The 22,444-nt window shown below is 40.9% G+C and overlaps 1 protein-coding gene across 9 annotated transcripts in view; it reads left to right on the forward strand.

The window, feature by feature from the left end:
- ENOX1 (ecto-NOX disulfide-thiol exchanger 1) overlaps positions 1 to 22,444 on the forward strand; it is a 359,243-nt gene that overhangs the window by 323,823 nt on the left and 12,976 nt on the right. For 8 of the 9 annotated variants that reach the window (XM_048295355.1, XM_048295348.1, XM_048295347.1 and 5 more), the window contains 2 exons: positions 6,927 to 7,034; positions 11,721 to 11,777. In XM_048295355.1, coding sequence (XP_048151312.1) covers positions 6,927 to 7,034; positions 11,721 to 11,777 — 165 coding nt within the window. The remainder of the gene's footprint in view (positions 1 to 6,926; positions 7,035 to 11,720; positions 11,778 to 22,444) is intronic. The other variant, XM_048295354.1, reaches the window with a different exon arrangement.

Here is a 22,444-nt window from a genome sequence, read left to right on the forward strand (position 1 = left end):
AGAAGAACTGAAGTCAGAAGGTATACCTGAAGGTCATGTACATCTCTGCTCAAAACAGGGCAGTCTCTGGAGTTGTCTCAGTTTTGTTCAGGACCTTGTCCAGCTATGGTCTCAGTACCCCCAAGGATGGAGAGTCCACAGCTTCTCTGAGCCCTTGTTCAAGAGGTTGGCCACCCTCACTGTGGAATATTTTCCTTATGTATAATAAAAATGATTCTTGCTGAATATGTGTCTATTTTTCCTCAACCCTTACTCAAGAAGAGCCTGACTCCACCTCCTCTGTAACCTCCCCTTGGTAGTTTCAGTGTGTCTGTGTCCATCTGCCTGTTTTTTCTTCTGGTTTATTTCTTAGGATGCAAGCCTGCCTGCAACTCCTCTGGGCACTGTAGAGCTGTAGGACCTCTGGAGTCAGTCTAACAGCAGGGGAAAGGAAGAATGGCAAACCCCTCCCTAAGGAGGTAGCTGGACAGATTTGTTCTTTAGTGCCACCACATGCATTCACGCATCAGGTGTGTGTCCAGCTCCCCGGACCCCTCTGAGGTGGTTAACCTGTGGAGCAAACATATTCAGCATGGTCTTTGCCTCTGGCCAAAAAGCCAGGAAAACTCACTTTGCAGGTGAATGCTCATCAAGCAGGAGCTGGGCTGTTCATCCACGTGCAGCTCTTCACCAGCCCTCTTTCATCATTGCAAACCCCATGATCCATCCAAGTAATGCCATCCATACAGCCAGGGACACAGCAAGTCCCAGAGAGCTGGCACGGATGAGAAGCATTGCACGATTACACTGTGTTTCTCTTTAATCCCTTAAAAAACCCAAACCCACAATCATACTCTTTATTTTAAGAATGCCTTGCTGCAACATGGCTAACTTCCTTGAGGGCTCATTTCTAAAGCTTCTTTGACTTGTCTTTCACATTCTCCTGTTTCCTTGGTGATTTGTCAGGCCTCATCAGCGTCTTGTTACTAATGCATATTTGCTCAGCTGGGAAGTCACTTTCTCATTATTCAAGCCTGCCATGTGCTGGCCATTTGTGATATGAAATCTTGTCTGTCTTGCAAGAAGAGAAAGACACTCTTCCAGACAGTCCATGGGAGTACTGGGAGAGGGATTTGTATTTTTATTTTGCAAATGCTTGATTTCACTTTAATTCATTATTTCTTTTCCTCCTACCTAAGGAAGGTTCTGAAAGGAAACATTTACCATCCTTCCTCTCTGTATTTGTGAACAGCTTTTAAGAATTTTGAAATATTCATTTCCTTGCAATTTTTGTCATTTTCCATTTGACAAACTCTTAACTTCTTTTTCTTTATATAAAATAAAGTTAGAAAAGATGGAACAAGGTTTTACTTGGGGAAAAAAGTGCACTAAAACATCAGAAACTGCTATCATAAGTGAGTGCTTTAATTTTTAGGTGAACTCTGCAGTCATTTAAATGCCTGTGTTTTCATACTTTTCAGATCTCTGATTCTAGTGTTGTAGTTTAGGGGAAAGGACCTCACTTTCGCACAAGTGAGAACTGCTTCCCAGGTATACTGGTTTACATGTCTGCCTTGGTTTCATTGGGATTGAAAAAAGTAGCCTTGGTTGGCATACAGCCTGCCTATTTGAGACACATAAGTTTCACTCTCTTTTTAGGCACTTGATGAATCCATTTTTCCTGTATAGGGATATATTTCCTATAGGTAGTGAGTGGAGAGTAATATGAATATGTTTCTCCTACACTTTATATGGGCAGGAGAATTCAGTTTGCCTGAGTTCACTGGGTGTTGAAGATGACCATTCAACTGAGTTGGCTCAGTTAAACTGTGTAAGAGCATCCATCTTTGGCTGATACACTGATTTCAGAGACATTTGCTGCAGATCATTTCTGGACACTGCAGCTACGCCACAAATGGGAGAGTTTGTGCTTCCTTCCTCTGCCTGAACAGGCTGGGTTGGCTGAAGTTGCCTGCACAACCTATGATCGACGTCAGCACTCCCACCCCAGAGGTGTTCTTTTGTCTGCTCCTCTTTACTGACCTTTCTTTAAGGTCTTTGTAACCTTTTCATACTTCATTTCAAGCAACTGTAGAGAAAATCATAAACAAAATAGCAGGGGCAGGACCATTCAGCAGTATATCTGCTAAACTTGTGGCAAATGCTGGTTTTCCTTTTTCATTATTCTGTCAGCCTTACAACATCCTAAGTACAGCCTCAGGCTCTGCGGTCGCTTCTGATCTGCCTCCCTTTTCTTTGCATGCAAAGTTGATGGCTTCATGCTGGAAATCATGCTTTCCTTATGGGATCCTTGTCTGTCCTACTAGGCTTGGGGTGCAACTACATTTCTAGGTATGTCCATAATTTATATTCAAATGCATGTTGCCTTTTGGGGAGCAACGAAGAACTGTGGGCAGGGAGGAGGAGAGGAAAGAGAAGGAGTATTTCATAGCTGCAGAGTGCTACACAACAGCAAGCTATTACTTTCCCTTTAGGACTTCTCATATATTCCAAGGCAGTGTGTGCTGTTCAGTTGTTAGCATTCTTGGCCACACTGGCACTGCATTGTACACAGCCTGAGTAATTCAGCTGGCTTCAATAATTCCATCTATATTTAATGTTTCAGAAGCTGCAAAGATTGGTTTAAGATGGTAATTTTCTGTCTGTGCTTTTGAGATCTATGCAATATGGGTGGTACTGAACTGTCTGTGGCAGGCATTCAGCATTGGAGGTGGGAATGTGTGAAAAAAAAATCAAAATAAAACACACACCCTCTTCCGCCCCACATAATGAAATTAGCTACCCACTTATTATGTACAGGGAGGATTTGGTCCTCATGAACGAAAGAAGCTTAGCACAGGATAGTCATATCCTACCGTTTCTACACAGAGCAGTTCTAGAGTTACCACTGGGAGGTATGTCTTGTGTTTTTTGCAGGGGTCTAAAATGCACTGATTGATCTCTGGACAGACAACCAGGAGGTTAATTCTTTTTGCTTTCCCATCTCCTCTCTGGAAATACCAGTAAGAGGATATTAGTAATGTCTACAAGTCTGATCTGGTCCTACTACACAGCTACATTTCATAGTGTCAAGCTGACAGCCATGGTGACAAACACCTTTGGTTGCACATAGACCAGCTGAGCTTCCAGACTGCTACTGGTGGAGCTCTACAGGTGTCTCTCTTCAGGATCATCAGATATGTGATGAGCTGTGTGATGTGCTTTTCTGCTTCCTGACACTTGGATTCTGGTTCAGGGAAAAGACACTGGCATAACATGCAGGGCACTCTCACAGACCCAAAGAATTGCACACAGAAATAAGAGCCAGGTATTTCCTGGCTGTTCAGCCATGAAATCAGTCCTTTGCCTGATGAAACTGGGGAACTGCTGTCTGAATGTCATGGCTGTGTCACAAAGCTGGGGACATCAGGGCTTAAAGGCAACGGCCAGAGATGTGAGACAAGATTGAAAGAACATACACTTGTATAGCTGTGGTGACCACAGGTGTGGTAGGTGGGTTTCCTACACAGGGAGACTCTGGCAGAAAGCCTGTGTGAGATGGCAAAGTAGGTGGAACAGTATCAGACAGCATAATCATTAAAACCAAGAATATTTTTTTATTTTGATTGACTGTGGTATATGCTTGCAAAAAATTTGAAGGGCAGAAGAAATATCTATAGGATCAATTTTTAATAAGCACATATATGTATGAAAAATAAAGTAATTCTGAATAATTAATACCTTCATCTTGGCATCATTCATTATAATCTTTATGGAAAGGCTGTCTGTTTATAAGCAGGCATGAAAGCAGTCCCTGTTATGAAATTTGTCTCATCCCTGCCAGTGTAAGATCCTCTTCTCATTTGCTTCTAACTTTGCCAAACATCACGTGTTTGTGCTGAAATTTTTCAGGCTGTTCATCTGTCTTCAGCTGATATTATTTTCAGTCACATTTATTTCTTCATTTTCCAAAATAAGACTAAAAGAGAAAAATATGCTGTTTGGCAGGTATAACTCCTTACAACTTCTTGGTGCCAGCATCAACTGCTCAGGAAAAAGAAATATCCAAACTTGACCTATGCAAAATTAGCAGGTTCTGCAGCTTTTAGAGATAAATATGAGGGAGAGAAAAAGAAACTTAAACCCCCAAGGGATGGCTCCAAATTTTAAATAAGTTTGACATCTTTGGGGATTGAATGGGAAGGTCCCGGTCCTGTGAATGAAAAACCTTATGTATGATTGGGAACAGGATACCTCAGTTACAATTACTCTGCTTTCCACCCCTGTGAAAATAGGACACACTTACTGTCTTTGGAGCCTATGCACACACAGTAAACCTTCAGAAGTTGACAGTTTAACCACTAAGACTGCTAGAAGGTTTTATCTCATATCAAGCACTTTGTAGCTCATACTCCAATGAGAATGCACACTCTTTTACCCCAGGGAAACTGAGAATGTTGGATATTTTCCTGGGATTCCTGTTCCTTGCTGGTCCAGAGCCAAGTACAAAGATTCAGAGCATCACATCTCACTCTCTCTCTTTCATGCTCTTACTGTCTTCCACACCAATTCCTCCCATGCTTGGACAGTTTTGGGAAAATAGCCTTAAACACAAAACCGGAAAAGTCAGGATCAAAGGAAGAGGTATATAATTAGACTAAATCACAGTGGGAGATCACAGTGGGAGATGTGAAAATAAAACAGTGGAAGTTTGTGAGCTGATCCACAGTATGTAAAACATGGCCATGGAAGAACCATGGGGAGGGGGTGGGTGGGATAAAGAAGAAAGTTTTAGTTCAGTTGTGTAAACAAGTTCAACCCTTGGTTTCTTCTTTGCAACAGTCATTCAGCAGTGAAAGGTTATTCAGGGGCAAGATGAACTGAAAACTCACTTGGGATCTTCTCAATGTGAGTTGTTCAGAAAGACAGCCTGTAGGGTTTCTCCCAGAAGCTCAAGTAAAATTTTCTCAACCAGGATGAAGGGGAAGTCTGGCCACACGATGAGATATAACTGCTCTGAGAAGACTCTGAAATAGGGGCAAAGACTCCATTCTTATAATGTGTTCAGGTGTGTGAGGTCAAACAGGTTGCAGCTGCAAAAGGGCTATTAGGTGACATATCTGCTTATCAAACCTCAGGTGTTTCAGCTAGTGACCCTTGAGAGGACTTATGGTGTCTTTCTGGTGTCTTGTGTTCTCTGCTTCTCTTCTGAGAACTGGAGTTCATTCTTTCTAAATTGCAGACATCAGCTAGAAGTATCCTAGGTGAAACGTAAAGGTATGTTATAACGAGTTTGCATGGGATGACTAAATGGTCCCTTTTGCATGGGGACCTGCATGGCTATCAGTGTGTGACCTGTGGCAGAGTACATAAATCCAGTGTCTTCTGAAAAAGTAGGAGGTAGTACCCAACAGGCAAGATGAACACACCCCTGTTTGAGAAATGCAGAAGCAGAGCTTCCCACACAAAAGTTGGTTAGGTATGAGCCTCAGTGGAAGAGACCTAGTTATTTCAGGGAAAAATCTTGAGATGTGAAATGCTCTTGTGCTGTGGTAGAGTGAAAACACATACCAGAATGTCTCTTGAAGGCTCCCAGGGAGCAGTCCAGGCGGCATGATCCATCAAAAAGCTAACCAACCCCGCTGGACTGTAGAGTGTGTGAGATATAATCAGACATATACCCACGTGTATTTTTACTTCAGTGGCTGAATTAATCCATCATACTGATGTTCACTTACAACAGAAATATACTACCAGTAACTCCACCAGTCCTTGAAATGTCATGTATTTCCAAGAAACTCTGAAAACAATGCTGACACCATGTCCTTTGATGCCTGGGACTTCCAGTGCAGTGGAAGAAGGCCAAGACTTTTTCTAGGTTTGGTATCTGTAACTTACCAAGATGCTGAACACCTGCAACATCAATTTGAGTCAGCCACCAGCCCTAAGCACAACCATAAACTAAGCTTTAGATGTAGGTACATGGTTAGATCAGTAATGCATGTTAGTAAAGCAATTAGTAGTTCAATTAGTCCTTTAAATGGAGTGTGATTACAAGCAATATGTTGCCCCAGAAAATCATAGTTTCCTCTCTTTTTCACTAAGAGAAAACACATAAATTCTTTTCTTAACCTGTTTGTCTGCTGTTGCCCTTCATCAGTGTCTAACATTGTTCACATCAATACAGAAATATATAACTATTTCAGAATTAATTAAATCTACTGACCTGCTCTTGACAGTCACAATAAATCTATGCAGAAACTAAAGCTAGCCAAGACCATGGGACGTGGGCTTTCAAATATGCTCCTTCATCCCAGAATTCTCTCCATAAAAATAGATTTTGGTCATAGCCTTTTGTTTTGACAGTAGATCAGCAGTCTTCCTGGCTGATATATTGATTGTAGGGCATCAGTCTTCCTGATCTAATAAAATATCACAGCACAAGACAAAAAAAAAAGGAAAGCTTTTGTCTTCTTGGCAAGCCAGTCTGAAAGCTTTCCAGAATATTGCTTTGCATAGAATGAAAATGGCTGTGGGCCAATGACTAATTACATTAACGAGCTGTGCTTTTAAATTATTTATGTACCATAGTGTTTACCCCAGTATTATTAAAACCACCACATATACTTCTACAAATAAGATTTTGGTTCAGATGAATGTGACAGTCACTCTGTGGGTGATATACTGTGCCAGGAGTTTCTACTTTAATGTAAAAAATAGCTTAATGCACATTAACAGATGCATTACTTGTGGAGCACTGCTGCAGAAGGAGATGCAGATGAAAATAATTTACCTCTGGTCCATTTAGACACAGCAGATTATGCAACAATAATAAATGTAGGAGCAGACTGAAAAACATTGTTTGAAATGAGGATTTGTCAAACTGGGGATTTTAAACTGCTTTGAATCCAGACAATGCTAACCAGAAACTTCTTTTCTTTCTGCAGCAATTGCTGAGCATACAGGAAGAATTAAATAACAAAAAATCTGAACTGGAGCAAGCAAAGGAAGAGCAAACGCATACACAAGCAATGCTTAAAGTCCTGCAGGAACAGGTGAGTGATTTTGGCAGGAGAAAAATGCTGGTTTAGGCATGCTAAGGGGAAAGAAAGTGAAACCATTAGCTCTGAAAGTCTCATGGCCTCACCTCCAAAATCAGTAAGAGTCTGACCACAGAATATGCTGTGAGCAAGACATAACCTTATGTGGCCTGTCTGTCTGCTCTGATTAGGCTAACAGAGTTTGAGAAAACAGAGTGAAAATGGACCCTTGCTTTATGCTATCCAATATTGGATTTCATGTCTTGAGTAACATTTCCTCTCACATACTGTACATAGATATAAGGGATAAGTGGTTTTGCCCTGAATTTGAAAAAAATTTGGGGGGAATTAAATATACCCGAACCAAAACAGCTCTTCCTTTTAAGATTAGTATTGAAAAAACCATTTTGGCATCTCCTGTGTAATTCAAGCAGGTATGAGATATAAAAACCTTATAGTGGCATTATCATAATAATCATTGCACTTATTTAAGCAGTGAGAAGAAAATCTCTGTAAATGTGATTATCCCACCTTCTTTGATACTAAGGTGTACTATGACACAGAGAAGTATATTTGATAGTATTGTTTTATAAGGATGGTAAGACAGATAGTTACACAGCAAAAAGCAAGTCTGGTCCTAAATCTGTAAATCTAGAGAAAAAAGAGTGCATTGTGTGCAAGCACAGTGTGCACAAATACATGTTGTCTGTATAGACCACGGGGCTTGGTCATACTGAAATTGAAAATCCTCACTTGTGCTGCACAGGCACAATCCTTGATTTGAGACCTTATTTTAACTCTTTCTATATAAACTTTCAGCTAAAATATTTGATGGCTTGGTTAAGTATCTGCAGTTTAAGGTCTGTGGGATCTGAATTGCTTAGGTGGCAGAGATTCAAAATACTGATGGTTCTTATATTCAAGATTTTTCATCATGTATGTCTGAATATGTCTGCAGACAGATGTATACATTTAATATACACATTAGGAAAAGTAAATTTTGTTTATTTCAGATTTTTTTAATGTTCATTATGAAAGCTGGGACATTGTTCCACATTTAACATTTATCTTTGAACATATCTGATGACAAATATATTCTACAAACTAGTAATTTAGATTCTGGAAGCTTTTACATTCAGATACATATTCTTAGCACTTATGGTCACAGAGATAACCTATAAAAAAGCTGAGGCAAGACTGTAACACAGAAAATGCCATGAGGAAGAATGGATTTGGTAATGACAGAATCTTTATGAACACAGATTCCACCAGATCTCTTGAGTTAATTGCATCTCATTTCCATTTTCACATGGCTTTCAAGGTACAGCATTATGAAATGCTTTTAAAAAAAAGAAGAAAAAAGAAATTGCATGAAATTATTTTACATCTTTGTAGCAATTATATGCTGCAAAAACATATAGGAAGATCTTGCAATGTGAGGCCCAGTAGGGACCACCAGGGCAGACTTCTGAATCTCTGCAGACTCTTGCTAATTGCGAATCAAATGTGCACTCATGCTAGGCAGACAGGGGAAACAGTAGCTGGAAGAAAGACAGGGTGGATCTGCATTTCTCTTGAGAATTAGCTCTGAAACATGCCTAAGGCCAAGACTGTAAGTAGCCAGAATTCCTAAGGAGTGCTAGGCAGTCAGTGTGCTCCTCCAAGAAACCTGAATGTGTTCCAAAAGTTTCCAGAGCAGCAGAAGCCCTAGCAGTAATGACCCCCACTTGCCAAGACTCACAGCTTTCCTTTACAAGCACCACAGCTTATCTGTGTGTTTTATCCACAATGGGTATTGAAAATCATCCAGCCGAGCCAAGTAAATAGAGCATTTCTTTCAAAAATAAATAGCACAGGACTCCTGCCTTGACTTTATGGCTTGTTTTTTGTGATAGGTTTGCAAAAAATTGCCTTTTTATCCCAAGCTGGCAGAGGAATCCTACCCTGCCTCACTGAGGGCATGTTTGCATGGGGAGGTGCAGCTGTGTCTGAGCATGGCTGCCCCACACACCCACCCAGCCACATCCAGGCTGGGATATCTTGCTGGGAGAGGTCCTGCTTGCTGTTGCACCATATTACATTGCCGTAGTCAAAAGGCTTCTAAATCAGATCCAGCATGTGGCTGTCAGCTCTGGTTGTCTGAGGGATTCATACCTGCTGGTTTGAGTCAGGCCTACCCCCCCATAGCATTAGATTTATCAGACACTTCTGACTTGTCGTCCCTTCTCCTTCTAGGCAGGCCCCTGGTTGTTACTGGCACTAGCTCTGTGTGTTGCCTCAGCACACTTTCCACTGCTAACGTCACACTCGCCCCTGACTTGCCCTGGAATCAGACTAGGGGGCAAGGCAAGTCCTGTTTTTCCAATATTGTACATTTTTCTGAGCCTCCTATTCTGGCATTTCTCTATTTAGCATGTGAGAGGAGATTTAATTTAAACATTAATTTAGAAAAACCTATATTGGGGGACAAAGGGACCTCACCCCTTTAGCCTGTGCTAAAGTGCTGCACACTTTCTAACCTTAAGTTTTCCATCATTATCTCCAATGGTTCACTTCCACCTCTTCCTGCAGACGTCCTAGTCTTGGCATGGATGCAAACACATTCTTGCCTGAGCTCTGGCTCAGAGCATGGTGTGCAATAAAAGAGATGGAAAGGCTCAAGCATCCTCTCTGCATTATATTAACTGATGAAGCAGTGCCAGGGCAATAATGCTGGGAAACCATGGTGGTGTGAAAGCCTGCAAGACCAAAGTAGGCTACAGGCTGAGCCCAGTCTCCCATCAAAACCACGTGTGGCTGATGGGGACGTGGCATGTCACCAGAAGAGCACATTGCCAAGGACCCACAGTCACCAAGGGGTGAAAGCACTTTATCAACCTGGAAAGGCAAAGCGTAAGTAATGAACAGCACTCCTCGAGCACTCAGGAATTACTGGCATTAGCATGCAGAACAGTTTTACAAAACCAAGCATGCTCTCCTGACCTCCTATTCAGATTAGTAACTCAGCTGAACCCAACAGGACTGCTCATATGGGGTGAATTTCTATAATGAAGAATTGCCAGAATCAGGAAACAGCTCTTTCAGTCACACTGTGATGCATAAATACATTACATAGATACCTAATTCTGGCGCTTGGCTGGAAGTAGCCATCTCAGCTCATTCCTACCAGCTATCCTCACAGTGAGGTGGTTTCAAAGGATGGTTATTTTTTCAGTGTGGAGAAAACATGTAGCATTCATTGGAAATGCACCACCCTGCTGTCAGTATAAATTGCAGACTTCTTGAGGATTTTGAAAGATGAGCTTCAGTGAATTGAACCAGGAGACCTGATGATTTTACAGTCCTCAGATATCCTTTGTATGACTTTATCAGGGAGCGTTGCCCTCTTTCCATCAGGACTGGTTTAGTGGCTTGAGCAGCAGTTCCTGAACTGGTACAGTTCACAGCCCTGCATACTAAAGTACAAACAGACCATGGCTTGCTTACCTTAATTGTCAGATTGGAAACTGAAAAGCTGGGAGCTGAATCACAATCAGTTCGCCTATTGCTGCCACATAGCAAAAATATGATGGAGGTAACCAACATCCCTAGGATGGTAGTCCACCAGCACTTTTAAGTCAGACCCTAATCAACATATTAGTGTTCCGTTTCACCAGGATTTTAGGACTGTTGCCAATCAGAGGCACAGCTGTAGAATCAACAGTTACATCAAACCCAGCTTCTTTGGCAAAAAAGAAGGAATTCAGAGGAAAGTTGTGTTTATTGTGCCCCATCCCTCCCCTCTCCCTCCATCCCCCTCCTCCACATGATATCTGTTGTGAATTAAATTAGAATACAAGCATGACTCTTCAGAGCTTTACCTAAAGAGCAAATGATTCTGGGACTTTCATTTAAGTGTACAAACCTCCGTGGCTTATAGGCTCAGGAGAGCTGCGGTGTCTCCTCTTTGCTCTGTTTGCTCAATCACAGGATGAACGACAGCATATTTCACTGTGGCTCAAGATGTGAGCTGGGACTTTCCTTAAATCTCCTGAGAGTGATCTTTACATTTCGCAATGTAATCCTGGATTTTCCCCAAAAAGCTAATTCAGAGGGGGGGAAAAAGGTTTTTGTTCAGGTCATATATTTGCTGTGTCTCCTCAGTTCTTCCTGCCACTGGTTAAATAAAAGAGCTGTTCTTCACTTCCCCTCCTTTTCCATCATACCCAGGAGCCATGTCAGTTATTTAGATGCGTTGTCAGGAAGACAATGTAGAGTAGCACTTCGGCATCTTAGCTCAAAATATATCATTCAAAAGTAATCATTGGCAAAACACTATTTAGCTAGTGGCAACTTGCAAATATTGTAAAGTTTAAATTAATAGCAACAACAATGGGAAATTAAATTGTTTATTATTCTTGAGAGAGAAATCTGTGCACCTTTTATGTCTTGAAACTACTTTCTAATCTTATTATTTAAAAAATAATGACCTAGTCTTATTATTTTTCTTTTTTTTTTCTTTTTTTTTGCCAACCTATCAAGCCTTAAGTATGTTGGTTTCAAAGTGGTTTGAGCAAAAACTCATTAGAATTATATGCTCCATCTGTTTGTCTCATTGGAAGCTTTAAAAAATGCTCCTTCAAATAAATCAAAGATAACTGTGTGAAATAGTGAAGTAATGTGCTTGTTTTGTTCTGTTTTGGTTTTTTTCACTCTTTGCAGTTAAAAAGCGCCAAGGAATTAGCAGAAATCAATGGGCATGATGAATCTCAAGCAAATGTAGGTACATCTGTCTATGTATAGATTTAGTACACATATGTGTGTGGTCTCAAATTTACTATGGATGTCTTAAAGCTGGTAGAATGGCTGAATGATTTGCACATCAGGTTTGAAGTGTCTGGGTTTTTTTCTTGAAGCCACAGGTTCAAATCCAGCAAACTTCATTCGAGGTAGATAAATTGGGTTCCATGCAATTTACTTTGTAGGATTTATTTGGATGAGACTTTAACAACCAATGTCCTACTTGCTATATGTGGGTGTTAAAGATACCATGGAAACGACTGCAAAAGAAATGCTTTTCCTTAGTGTCTTGTCCAGGATTATTCAAGCTACAAAGTTATACCATTTGTCTCTGTGGCTGCCACCTTGCAGCTGGGCAAGCCTGGCCATATTTCAGTTCTGAGTGAAGTGGTTCATATATGTGTATAATTTTGATACAGTTAACTTGCACAAGAGGACAAAATTAATTCATTGAATCATTATTTTGTCCAACAACATTAAAGGACTCTTAAGGTCATGGTTTTTTTTAAACCTGCTGTCAAAGAAAAGAAAATGCTTCTGTTATTCCCTTAATGATTGCCATCAAAACAACCATTTCTATAAGGAGGAAAGAGAAAAAAAGGGAAAGTTTCCTGCTATGTTTGTCATCCAAACCATGCAGTCTTGTGCTTTGTCATAAACATATGAATATTAAAACCAATTATATACAATATCTTCCTCCTAGCCAAGAGAACTAGCAACAGTTTAAACACTAATATATTTTAACATCTATTTTAGTCCGTGTGTTTTCTAACAGCTCAGCCACAAAAACAGTTTTATTTTAAACCGGAATGGAAGGCTCAAATTTTGTGAACTGCTTTGTGATAAGGAAATGTTGTCTTCGTGTTTTTAATCCTTTCCTAAATCTCATTCATTGCAATCCATTTCCGCAGTGAAGTCGATAGAGCCTCGTAGCTCTCAGCGTTTGGACAGGAGACATTCAATATTGTCTGATAGCTCCAACAAATCTGCAGCTGCAGTCTGTCTGCACAGTGTCCCATTGCCCCTTTGAAAGATTCTGTTTGCAAACTAAAAATACATTAATCCAATGATGATCTTGAAATACTCACATATGCTACCTAAAAACTTGTTGTTGTGTAATAGCTGCTTGCAGGTTTCCCAAAGGAAATCCTAAAGGAATATCTAAATGTAAGGCTTAGAAACTCTCTAAAAGAACTTGCTTCCTCAACAAAAATGTAGATGAAACAATGTTTTGCAGTATTGAAATGTTTTAAAGGGAAATTACCTGAATGCTTCAACTTGTATCATTTCCGCTCATATGTAACTGGATAAACAGAAGCGCTTGAAAGGTTTTTTTATACAATATAAAGGTTGAAATAGCATTAAAGGGAAACATTTCAATTGTGTAAAGAGAGTGTTTCAGTACATCATTCCCAGATATCTAAACCAAAATATTTCAGAATCTTTGGTTAGTAGTAAATTTTTCAAAATGTAAGATTTTTATTCGGTTTGTAATTGCACAAGTTCCTCAAATGCCTGAATTTTCCATAGGATAGAAAGTCTATTTTCTGCCCCTCTTTTCCATGAGCTATTCCCAAGCCGATCTCATAGTAATATATGACTCTTAAGAATAGAAGTCAATACTTAGATTAATGGCAAAGAGGGAAACCAGATAGTTACAATTATTGAGTCACAGTCGCAGCCATGTATTCAACAATAATACCACCATGAAATCAGAGAAAGCACGGCAGTACAAATGGAAATAGAGAAATAGAGGGAAATAACTGATGTTAAAACATTTGCTACAATAACAAACTTTGCAAAATAGAAGCTGAAGTGCCTTTTAAACAATTGTCATTTATATGAAATATATAGCACTCAGGTGGTGTGCCTTGCAGGTTGTCTCCACATGTATTCTCAGCAGACTCCATGGATTTTGCCCCTGGCCACTGTGCAAATCAGGGATGATCAAAGGCTTGGTGGCTCCTACGTGGTTCTTAGTGAACTGTGATGCATATAATTGGATTAGGACATATTTGTTACAGTTGACAGGTTGAATTCAGCAAATGAAATACCTCTACATGCTGAGCAATAGTGGGAGGTGTTGGTAAGGAAAAATGGCAACGTATGCCTGTACACTGAACACACAATCTTATCTTCACACTGTGGCATATTTAGATTACTTACTCTGCAGAAAATCAGGCTCCTAGAAAGGACAGGAGAAACTTTAGGCACAGTGCATACACATCAAGAAAACCCATACTGTAATCTTAAAAAGATTACTTTCTTCACTCAGGATTTCTCCTGATGCCACTAGTCTGCATCATCTTTTACGTTAGAAAATGGTGTTATTTAAAATAAAACATGGATATTTTTCTTAGCAAAAGTGGATACAGATGAAAATGTATACTTAGACCTATCCTGGTGTGTCTTCTGCATACCCATTATGTGAGACCATCCAGAAAGGGAGACAAGGATCTGGACACCTTTGGAAAAAGAAGAACGTCCCCCCGAAGTAATTTATAGATTCTCAACCAACAAATTGACCTTCATTTTCTTCTCTTGTTTTTGCAGGAGAATGAACTAAGTTGACTAAGATGCTGAAGCAATTGCAATGTCATATTCCCTGCATGGCAGTTCACACACAAATCTGTGGGGGTGGGGGAGACCAAAATTTTAGCATATTGTCAGTTCATCTGTTATTTCCAGAAAGCAAAACCATCTTACAAGGCTCTGTACAGTCATAAGGGTGTTTCATGAGTGATTTGCCAGGTACATGCAGTAATATTTGTTATGGCTGTTGACATTTCCCAGATATACTCTGTGTCAGGAAAGGCCAAATGTCGGGCTCAGGCAGTACATAGAGCCCGAGATCCTGGCCTGGAATTAACAGAGACTTCAACAGCCAGCACTGCCAGAGGTGCTGTCACTGAGTGCTCATTTCCATCTGTCCTGTGCTTAGGAAGGGATCAGTCTTTGCTTTTAATCTGAACTCTCTTCATTTCTTATTCATTGCTGCATGTAATGTTATTTCATTCACATCTCTGTCTTAACTGAAGTGAAAATAATGACCAATGGACAATCATAACTTCAGATATAATCCTCTTCGAGGAGGTTCCGAGACTCTTGGGACCTGAACACTCCCAATTATGAAAAAATAATCTTGCCGTGCTCAAGTAGAGACCATTTTGCAAACTGAAAATGCTAATAACATATTTTGTGACTAACTCTACAAAGACAATTTATTGTTCTACTGTTTCTGTAAGTTCAGTGGCTTTCTGTGAGGCTGCTAGTACGTAAATTAATTCTGTGTTTTGATCAAAAATCTCCTTTTGCTCACTGCTGAATTCAGTATAGATATGGCGCTGCATGCAAATGCAGTGAATACATCCCTGGTTTGGGGGTCAGAAGGTTAACATCCATGGTATCCCTCCATGTAAATGGAGAAAGGAAGATTTTTTTATACAAGTCTCATTTTAGAAGTACTCAGTGATCTTCCAGGAGTTCATTGCTCTCCCTTGTCAGCTATCTGCCTTCCTTAGATGGCTGCTGTAACTCCTACATTAAAAGTGCTGTAAAATGGTAATCAAGAGTATCAGTTTGCCACGTTCCAACCAAAGCAAGACCTGGGTCGTGGTCACAGAAGCATTTCAAATGCCCAGATTGCAACTGCATAGTGAAGTCCGGACACTGTTGAAGTCACTAAAGAAATCCCCATCAGGTAAAAAGTCAGAATTTCGCCAAAAGACTTTTACGGTTACCTCATTATCACCAAGACATAATAAAATTAATATTTTTCAGAGAATGAAACTGATTTCACCACAAGGTTTTTCTGATCAGCCTTTTGTTCTGTTGGAGTTTCATTATTTGAACAAAGTACTGACTTTGACTGCATTCATCTGTCTGCCTTCAGCTAGTGTCTCCCGCAGCTTGGACACAATGTTCTGTGGGTTTTTCTCCAGACATGAAATCAATAATATTAAGTAGGGATGCATTTTTCCATTTGAATGCTTGAAGCTGTTGTCAGAGCATTTCTTGAGTTCAACCAAGCCTCTAACATTTAATGTTAATTCTTCCTTTAATTCTTGTCTTTTGTACCTGCTTTTGAAGCAGTTACCAGATGACCCTTGACTCTGAGTAGGGGGTATATTTCACTGCATTGTTCACTTTATACTACACTGAAAGTGACGATATTCCTAACTACACCCTAGGTTTCTCTTTTCTCAGAGTAGGTTAATCACTGATATCTTCATCAAAGAAAAATGGCTCTTAAGTGAGGCTTACTTTTGCAACAAGTTGGGCAAAGATTTAAAAAGCTAACCCCCTTCAGTTTTTGGAAAAGTCTGTAATTCCATCAAACTCATCAGAGTTCAGTTCTTGTACTTCACTATACAAAGGTTTAATTTAGGCACTCAAAGGTGCTTGCTGCGAATGTTCCATATTAGTGTATGTGTTAGTACACACATGGCATTTGATGTGGCTGCTCCACGTAGTGTGGCAGCATCTCATTGAGCCAGGTGAGATGGAAAGGGCCCTGAACACAGGGAGAAGAGTAGGAGCTAGAAGACTGTAAAATCATCGCAGTAGTTTGGGAGTGTGGGACAAAAGTTGGTCATCTTCAGTGATGAAGATCCCAAGTGATTGCTGATTCTTCTGCTTCACTTCCTTGTGCATGCAACAGCCACTACCTGGTTATCCCACTCTTCAAAAGGCTTGCTTCCTGGAACAGCACAGGCTTTCAATAAAAAATGTGCTCAACATGACTTATATAAGAGCAAGTTGAGTCTAAAGTTACAGGCCAGAAAACCCCAGTGCAGGCCTTGGACATGTCAGGAATTGTGTGTTTCTTTCCTATCTGAGCTTCCCAGGTTTGTAAGCTGTGAACCTTTGCCTCAGCAAACTGATGTTAGTCACTGAGTATGTTCCTTGGCTCCCCCCCAATGGAGTGTTCTGGCCTTGCAGCAGGCATTTCGGGAGCACATGGGGTGTGAATGGGCACTGCAGAAACTGAGGCGATGGCCCCTGGATGCATTAGAGAATAAAGAAAGGGTCCTGGTAGCCTCTCCATACCCATGAGCTCAAGCTCTCCATACCCATGACATTCCCTGCAGGGAATGCCAGAAGTTGGGGTTTGTCTCCCTGCCCTACCTTAGAAGAAAAGAGCACAGACTATGGGCACCCTCCAGCCCCTTTCATTGTAGCTGCTGCCCTCTGCAAATGTATAAAGAGAGCAAGAAGGAATAACGGGCAGTGCGGGGATGAGGACAGATCTTTGAGAAGAGAGAAGTGGGGTTCGGTTTCTCATCATGGGTGTGTTATGTCAGTAGGAGAAGGTGCAAGGACCCTTACCCTGACTGGATTGGAGCCATCAGGGGGACTTTAGAGAGACACATTTACTGTCTGTATTCAGGTTCTTCTGTCCTGGTGGGGCCAGCACCAAGGTGCAAGGAGTGGCTGTGCCTCCTTCTATTTCCTATCTTTTCCATTCCAGACATTTATTTGTAGCCCTTCCATCACTCATTTCTTCTCATTTCCTTCAATTTACAGCACATGGAGCATGATAGATTCAAGCAGCTCTGACCGTTTGCAGATCAGCAGCTTTCCTACTTACTGCGACAGGCATGAGGAATGACCACCTCCTGAATTCAATATCACAAGGCCTGAAAAGAAGCAGGAGTTTAACAGGCTGTTTAGGATGTTATCAAAGAGCCCACTCAGCCTTCAGAAGTTCTTATACACTGGTAGATCAAACCTCCCTGAGTTCCCCCCTTTGCCACCCCAGCCCTGGTTTGCCGTTTCAGAAGACAGCAAGAGTTTCATTAGCATGGTATAGGTGTCTCTGCTGGTTAAATCACAGTCTCTGAGATTCTAGCCATGATTGAACCCTACAGGGTGCAAACGGGGAGCAGACCAGGGTATATTCTGACACTGAATGTGCTGCCTGAAGTGGATCTAGGCTGTAGTAATAACCCCTTTGTTGATGTGCAGCAAGAAATCACACCACTTCCCTTGTCCCTAATTAAGAGTGTCAGAGCGACTTGGCTTTTGATTGCAATGAATTCTGATCATCCGAGGGAGGAGAAAGAGAATTCTGAGACACAATGATAAAACTCATTCAGCCACCCACTCAGCAAATCACAAAAGTTTTTTTACTTTAAATTTCATATGAGCTCCACAGGGAGACAGATCTTCAATGCCCAAAGCTACTTGACATTTTAATAATACCTGATCATTATGTGAAGCCTTTCATCCCAAAGCATTTTCCCCGAGTATTTATACTACACCACGTATACAGGAGTCATCCTGTCATTTTGAGTGAGGAATAACATTCAGCCTTATACATATGCAGCTGTGTGCTTAACCCACACAGTGTGCAAGGCAGATTGGCTTGTCAGAGCACTCAGGCTCCCCCGCAACCACCTGAAGGATGACGGGCCACCTCTGCTTCAGCCACAAGCCTACTACTGCAGTCCTGGGAGTTGTACACTACACTCATGCTCCTTCCAACCAGCTTTCAAGGAATAGACATGGAAAAAATGTGACCGAAGTGAGAAAGGAACTTCAATATTCCCAAGAGACACTCTCCATAGTATGGTTTTCATTGGAAAGGGCTTTAAAGATCACCAAGTTCCAATCCCCTGCCATGGGCAGAGACACCTTTCACTAGACTAGATTGATCAAAGCCCCATCCAGCCTGGCCTGGAACACTTCCAGGAATGGGGCATCTACAACTTCTCTGGACAACCTATGTCAGTGTCTCACCACCCTCACAGTAAAAATTTCTTCCTTGAATCTGATCTAAACCTGCCCTCTCGGTGTAAAGCCATTCCTCCTTGTCCTATTCCAACATGGCCTTGTAAAATGTCCCTCTCCAGCTCTTTTGTAGCCCCCTTTAGGTATGTGAAGGTACTCTAAGATCTCTCCAGAGCCTTTTCTTCTCCATGCTGAACAACCCCAACTGTCCTGTCCTCACAGGGGAGTTGCTCCAGCCCTCTGATCATCTTCATGACCCACCTCTGACATTGCTCCAACAGATCCATGTCCTTCCAATGTTGGGAGCCCCAGAGCAGGATGCAGCATTGCAGGTGGGGTCTCACCAGAGCAGAGCTGAGGGGCAGAATCTCCTCCCTCGCCCTGTGCTGCTTTTGATGTAGCCGAGGATACAATTGGCTTTCTGGGCTGTGAGTTCACATTGCTGGGTCATGGTGAGCTTCTCATCAAACAATATTCCCAAGTCCCTCTAAGGTACCTCAGAAAGAGTTTGTCATCCTGATCAAGATCCACTCCAAAGGAATAAGAACTCCAAAGTGTTTAAGTACTTTTTGCATATTCAGATGTGGAGATTCCTAAAGTTAATATCTTTCAAATACAAACTCAGTAAGAAAACCATTAACTCTCATAAAGAATTTAAGGTTGGTTTTCCCTGCCTGTTACTTCTTTTTATTTCAACAAAGACATTTTCAAAACTTCTACAAGTCCCAGAAGGGAAACAAAGAGCCTTTTTTTTTTCTCTCACTTTGACTGTTCTTGAAAAAGTGCATCATTCTTTAGGAGATTGCAAGAGCAATATTTGTGCTAAAGACCATTTCAAAGGGTTTTCACAAATTCTCAGTCTCAAGTAAACATGAAATGTCCCCTTCTACAATGACTTCAGCAGAGCTGGTGGGCAAGTGATGCTTTAATTCAGCCAGCCATTTGTTTTCTGCAATTCCCTAAAACAAAGTGTGCAAAATGACAATTACCTTTTATCTTGCAAAGCAACCACCTTCACATCACATAAAACATCTGTGTTAAGTCATCAGGAACCTACACATAAATCCCACTTTAGAAAATGAAGTTACCTGATCATACTTTTGAAAATGATCATGAAGTAACTTTCATATTAGTCATCTGTATTTTGCATATATACATTCCCATAAAATAAATGTGCTCAAACACAAGGAAAAAATATGAAGAGATAGTTTCAACGAGAAAAGCATTTTCAGGTTATTGCTAGTTGCCTAAACTCAGCAGGTGAAAGTTATAATAGTAAAAGCTTTGTAATGAAAAAGTTAAAAGCATCTCTCTGGCAAATGGATCAGAAAAATAGGATGTCAAGAGCACCATAATACAATTAATCTTCACTCCTGAAAATGCTTCTATTATGTAGGATAAATCAGATAAACAAACCTTAGATCCATCCTTGAAGTTTTTCATTCATAAGGTCTTACATTCACAGTTCTAATTTTTCTACATTGTTGTTAGAATAATTTTAATGACAGATAATTTTTCAAGTTGTCAACTGTTTATTTGTGCACTCTTAAATTTACAATAATTAGTATATTTTAAAAGTAAATTTCTATGTGAGTGTCCTTTAAAAGTATTTACAATGTGCTGTTGCTGACAAAACTGACACTGGCTTCTTGAACAGAATAAAATAAGCTACCCAGTTTAGGTTTGATTTGAATGAAAAGATGACACCTGGTGTCTATCATTTCTAATGACAGACCAGTTGTATTCACCAGCAGTGCAGCATATGGCAAATATGTCCTTCTGCATCACTAGGTAAATAGTAGAAGGAGAAGGCTCTTGTAAGACCCTGGAAAAAAAGCACTGAAAAGCAAAGGCTTTTTAAAATTAATTTTAGACCTGGTGCTATCTCTAACAGTGGCACTAGCTACTTGTTAGAGCTCTGGTTTTAAGGCTGAATGCCTCATTCCTTGCCTTATTTTTTTCATATGTGATGCAACACTGCAAATTTTTACTGTGAACTGAGTTATCCCAGTACAAATAGAAAAGGCCAAGAAACCTCTCTGCATATAGACAGTGCGTCACAAGGCCATTTAACTTAGAGCTAGCCATTCTACTAAAACCAATTCTTAGGCCATGAGGAGCCAGGTCTGTGTAAAAGATAAGCTTTCTAGGAAGTAGTTAAATCACTAGCACAAGGTAATTCATTTGAAGCAACAAAAGAATTTTATTAATCAAAATTATGAGCAATTTTCTAGTCACAGAATTTTTAGAAGAGTAGTCAGCAGTCAGAAACAGTTACTGATGACGACAGGCTGAGAGAAGAGCTATGTAACACACATGATGTTTATTTAAGTTAGGACAATTTTAAGTTACTTTCAGAGTTCAGACACTCAACCAAATTTTCATACATCACATCACAACACAGTGTGTAGCCTGCGAAGGGGAACAAGCTCTGTTAAAGAAAGAATTAGAGACATTTGGCCCAAACCAAGTAGTGCTTCTTCTGGGAGACCTGCAGCTACACTGAGCACATATTCTTCACAGTCACGTGGAAGAACACACATCTACAACACATGCATCACATGCATACATCTATATACACTTGGCCAGCCACACAGATCAACACAAACTCAGCATTCATAAACATGAACAGTACTGATGTACAAAAACAGCCCTTTCTGGCTGATCAGGGTAAAGGTCCATTAGCGGGAAATACACGTGCAGACTTACACATATACACAATGCAAATCCCTCCAGAAATTGGACTGTCATCATTTAGCCATTCCCCAGGCTCCATGGTGTCCCTAGTTGGTTGCTTGGACCCCCCTGTCTCTCTAACTGTAGCACCCTAGGCACATGGCTCTCTGATTGCTGACCCCACTCCAGCTGCTCTGCTCAGACCCCCTCATAGCCCCCCCGTGCACACAGAGCAGAGTCCCTCACCCAGGAAGAAAGAAATTGAGTTTAATGAGTGTTATACACGTGTACTGACCAGCAACCTGTTCACATGCAACCACTCACTCCCTTTTATCCCCTCCCAAATTGCCATGATCCCTCCCTTTTCCTGCCTTTTCTTTCCCTGATAAGGACACTCAACTAAGTTTTGTACAAACCCGTGATGCTCTGCTCCTACATCCCATAATAAGTTCCGTATTCCTACAGACAATGCTCTCTCAGTCTGTAAGATGTTTCAGAGAGGTGGACTGATGTTCACAGGTGTCACGTTAGACCCCTGGGGCTGATGCTTACCTGTGACAGCCCTGGAAGTAGCTGGGTCAGGGGACTCTGCTTTCTCTGATTAGGTTATCACATCTACCCCATTTGTAATGGCGCCTCTGTACTCCTTCCTGCTTGTGGAAATAAGTCTTCAATCACAAGTATCACAAGGATGGAGTAAGTGGTGGTGGTTGGAAAATCCCATCTGCAGGGGATGGAGGCAACCCTCTGTTGATAAGGGTGCAGGACTGGGATGTTGGAGAGAAACTGCTGAGCCATTCAACCTTTTTGTTGCCCATCCATGTGCTCTGCCACTTCACCTGATCCTGCTCTGAGCAAAAGGTGGGACTCCCAAGGTCATCTGCATGATTTTGTGATGACGTGATCATCTGAGTCACAATCACTGCCTGTGAGAGTACTCATACATTGCCACATTTGCAAGGAAAGTTGATTTAAGTTAAAAATTTAAATAAGCTCTTTCATTGTCGTTTAGCTCAACTTGTATTGAATAATTTTGAATTCACCGTGGATAACAACACAGACAAGGACAGTAGCCCATTCTGAACTGACGACCATGCTAAGCTGTCAGAAGTTGTCCTGTACCTCAACCTTGCATGTCCCCATAAATTTAAGATGCCTGACTTGATGTGCATTGAAACTATTGCAAGACTTGCATTCACTTGATTGGAAATTGAATTATGCTCCACTCAGGTTAAAAG

This window comes from Corvus hawaiiensis, chromosome 2 (genome assembly GCF_020740725.1).
Source record: "Corvus hawaiiensis isolate bCorHaw1 chromosome 2, bCorHaw1.pri.cur, whole genome shotgun sequence".
Classification (NCBI taxonomy): domain Eukaryota; kingdom Metazoa; phylum Chordata; class Aves; order Passeriformes; family Corvidae; genus Corvus; species Corvus hawaiiensis.